This window comes from Sinocyclocheilus anshuiensis, unplaced genomic scaffold (genome assembly GCF_001515605.1).
Source record: "Sinocyclocheilus anshuiensis isolate Anshui unplaced genomic scaffold, SAMN03320099.WGS_v1.1 scaffold1072, whole genome shotgun sequence".
Taxonomy (NCBI): domain Eukaryota; kingdom Metazoa; phylum Chordata; class Actinopteri; order Cypriniformes; family Cyprinidae; genus Sinocyclocheilus; species Sinocyclocheilus anshuiensis.
The window spans coordinates 765,964-769,862 of NW_015548242.1; the positions used below are offsets into that span (position 1 = coordinate 765,964).

Here is a 3,899-nt window from a genome sequence, read left to right on the forward strand (position 1 = left end):
CAATAATAATTTTTATATTATAGGTAATAACCAATAAATGGCCAGTATTAAAATTATCTACGATAATGTATAAATAAATGAAAATAAACACAAAAAAACTAAAGTCAATGGTTTTCAAAGAGTATAATGAAGAGTATAAAATTGGATATTTATTTTGAGATTTGCTATTTAACAGTGTAAAAAAAAATCTCCATAAATTAGGGAAATAAGGACGCATAAATTAAAAATACAAGATTGGCTGCTACACAGCATATTTAAATCACAAAAAAAGTTTATTTTCTTTTTCTTTCTTATTTTTTGGCAAATTATTATTATATAAAAATAGCCCAAAATAAAATGGAAAAAAGAGGTGAAAAAGAATTTAAAATACACACTTTTTCTTACATTCATAAACATTTAACTAAAAATCTTCATACTGATTAAAAAAAACACTACGTCAAATACCTAAAAATATACATTGAATACATGCCTGCAAGTGTGCTAGTTTCAGTTTTGGAAATGGAGAATTACATCACACAAACTCATGAATACATGTTTCTACATGTGCCAGACTGCCTTGAAGGTCTTGTCCCAATTTAAGTTTTTGCTTGTAGCATTTAACACCTCCTCAGTTAGCATCTCTCTTTCTCTTTCCATCCGCTGCACTGTAGCTGTGCCTCACTGCATGGAAACTTTCACCCCCCCATCCTTGGCACTAACACACCCACACGCACACAAACACACACACACCACGACTGAGAGCGGTGGGTGGAAGGGGAGGAGACTGTGTCTGGTAAGGTTGAGCTGTTTACAGTGTGGGTTTATAAAACAGCAGACGAGGGGGGGCGTCCCTACAAAGAGGGAGCAGGGAGGAGAAACGGCAGACGAGGATAGGGAGAGTGACTGAGAAGATAGAGAGCATCTGAGAGAGAGTTCACATGCAGGACAGAGTGATTAAACAGCAGGCAGACATTGGACAGCCTTTTTTTTTACTTCCACCACAACTGCTACAGCGGAGGAGATGCTTATGTGAGGAGAACAAGTGATTGTGCATAGTAAGCAAGAAGCTGTCTTTGTTTTTATTGTAAGTACTAAATAAAAATGATTTTTTTTTAATAGTGTGTGTGTGTGTGTGTTTATATATAAAATTAAAAGTAAATATTTTAGTAATATTTAAAAAAAAATTATATACATATCTATCTATAACTATATCTATAACATGTTTAAATTACTACATTTAAAGACTTATGTCATTATCCATTGAAAAGATTACATTCCATCCATTTAAAACAAACATTACATTTTGGAAACAGTTGTCTATGAAAAAAATGAAAGTTTGTATTTAACAGATGAATAAGTTTATAAGAGGTCGCTGAAAACATGTCTGTATTTATTTCAGGATAAATGCAGGAATTGATGAGCTGCTGCATCTTAGAGTGTCTCGTCATGGATGACTCTAGGGAACCTACTGAATAGATCTTAGCGCTGCATCATGGTTCAGCAAAGGACCCACAAATACTCATCAGTCATGGATGGCAATTCTACCAGAGAGGTCTTTGTGGGACTGGCGGCAGAGGACGATGCTGAGGTGTTTGGACATGTACCTTCTAACAAAGACCCCAACTGGTGCAAAACTCCAACTGGGCACATTAAGAGACCAATGAACGCTTTCATGGTCTGGTCCCAGATTGAGAGACGGAAGATCATGGAGCAGTGGCCTGACATGCACAATGCTGAGATTTCAAAGCGCCTCGGAAAGCGCTGGAAACTACTGCCTGATTATGAGAAGATACCCTTCATCAAAGAGGCTGAAAGGTTGCGTCTAAAGCACATGGCTGACTATCCTGACTACAAGTACCGGCCCAGGAAGAAGAGCAAGATCTCAACCCCTGTGAAACTTGGAGAGAAGTTGCCTATGAAATCCAGCAAGCCCCATTCAGGAAGATCTACTGGGCTGTTCTGCAAAGGGCTAAAGATGAAACCCACTTCTACCAAGCCTAAAATGAACTTTACTGGCAATAAATATAAGAGCTACAGCGAGAGCATGAGCGATGATGACACGATGGATGTAAACTTAGAAAGTCCAGTGACTCTGCAAGATGATCACAACCCGTCAGGTCACTTTGTCCTTCACCAGCAGGCTACCATTCCCTCTGAGGACCAGCAACCAGTTCCTGAGCTCAGAGTGAAAGTGCCCATCTCTCAGACCAGCAGCATCCAGAGTGTCTCCTCGGACTATGAGTGCCAGGCTCTCCCAGAGTCCACCATGAGCGAACCACGAGGGTCGACATCTGGAAGATCCTCCACACCAACTTCAACCAGCTCCTCCTCTTTGGTGTCGTCAGCATGTTCGGATGAGGAACTGGATGAGGAACTCTTGCATATCATTTCTAACAGTATGCCTATGGACTGCTCCGCTCTGGACAAAGACTTCGAAGCGTTTAATGCTAACTCAGGATCCCATTTTGACTTCCCAGATTACTGCACTCCAGAGGTGAATGAAATGATTTCTGGGGACTTGCTCGTGCCCAGCATCTCAGACCTAGTGTTCACCTACTAAAGTCGACTCCTCTGTAATATGGCCAGGCCTGCATAGCTGCCAATTTGAAAATATTTTTTTCATGTTGTACTTGGACAATTCCGTTTTCCATGTGTTTATTTTTCTCAATTAATTCCGTAAGTGCTATTGCTTTCCTTTCCAAGCATGTCACATCTTGTTGGTTTAGCTAACAGACACAGAGGGCTTTGCAGAGCTGTTCAGGACAGTAAGACATTCAGACTTTGGGTGTAATTCGTAGACGCGTGAAACCAAGGCATGAAAACCAAGGCATGAAAAAAGACGCATTTTTACCAGCTGTCTCGATAAATGTCTTAAACTAACTGCTAATGTCTCCAGAGGTAAAGATTTGTATCTATTTACCCAAAAATGAAAATTCTGTCATCATTTACTCACCTACATGACTTACTTTATTTACGAAACACAAAAGAAGGTACTTTGAAGAATGTCAGCTGTTTTTGTCCATACGTCAACCACATTTTTCAAAATATCTTCTTTGTGGTCCACTGAAGCCAGAATGTCATGAGGGTAAGGAAATGACAACAATTTTTGGGTGAACAAGCCCTTTATTATACAGCACTGTCATTTTTATGACTGCTCATAATGTAAACGCTTAATCAAGATTCATTCAAATATGATTTCCCCCGTAAGTGTCAATGTGCATAAATATAGAGGTCTGCTGACAGTGCATTAATATTCTGAAACACTGAAGTAAAAATGATGAAATAGAAAAGAAAAGATGAGAGAAACCATTTATTAAAATCTGCAGCACTTACTGTAAAGCATCAGTAACCTTGCAGATAAAATCACTGAAGACACATAATTCATATCATATTCTTTAATTAGGTAATATCACTTTCATCACCTTGCCATTGCTGCAGAAGTTAAAACACACATGTGATTTAAAGGCAGCTCTGCATTGACCCTGCGTGCAGGTGTGTGTGTGGATGTGTGTGTCAATGTGTGCCTGAACTGTTTGGACTGTGGAGAGAAGGGGGTGAAGGTTAGGGTTTGGGGGGGTTGGGATTGGTTCTTTCAGGGAACTGTGCATCTGTCCATGCAGGCATCAGCTTTTATGCAGGGGTCGGACTCTGCGCTAACCGAGCGTCTGCCGGGGTGGGGAGGCGTGCGAGGGGGGGCTCCCGCACTGGTTCGCTGAAATGCATGTCATGTCTGCAGTCTGGCTGCAGCTGCCCCGATCAGGGCGAGAAATCTGTGTCTGCCAGCTGGCCCCCATTGACTCTCTCAGGGATCGTTTGTCTAGGTCCTAGTGCCTCCCGTAGGTAATTCATCTGTGATGATCTGTGTATGTGTGTGTGAGCGTCTCTTTCTCTCCCGGAAAAAACATCCGAAGCCAACCGAA

The 3,899-nt window shown here is 40.8% G+C and overlaps 1 protein-coding gene across 2 annotated transcripts; it reads left to right on the forward strand.

Annotated features, from left to right (window-relative positions):
* The first annotated feature begins 844 nt into the window (after window positions 1–844).
* LOC107655044 (transcription factor SOX-4-like) lies at window positions 845–2,935 on the forward strand. 2 transcript variants are annotated; one of them, XM_016442438.1, is made up of 2 exons: window positions 845–1,063; window positions 1,379–2,935. In XM_016442438.1, the coding sequence occupies exon 2, from the start codon at window positions 1,472–1,474 to the stop codon at window positions 2,537–2,539; it is 1,068 nt and encodes a 355-aa protein (XP_016297924.1). In that variant the 5' UTR covers window positions 845–1,063; window positions 1,379–1,471; the 3' UTR covers window positions 2,540–2,935. The 2 variants fall into 2 exon arrangements, with proteins under 2 accessions (XP_016297924.1, XP_016297925.1); XM_016442439.1 differs by having other exon boundaries at window positions 845–1,034.
* The last annotated feature ends 964 nt before the right edge of the window (window positions 2,936–3,899 follow it).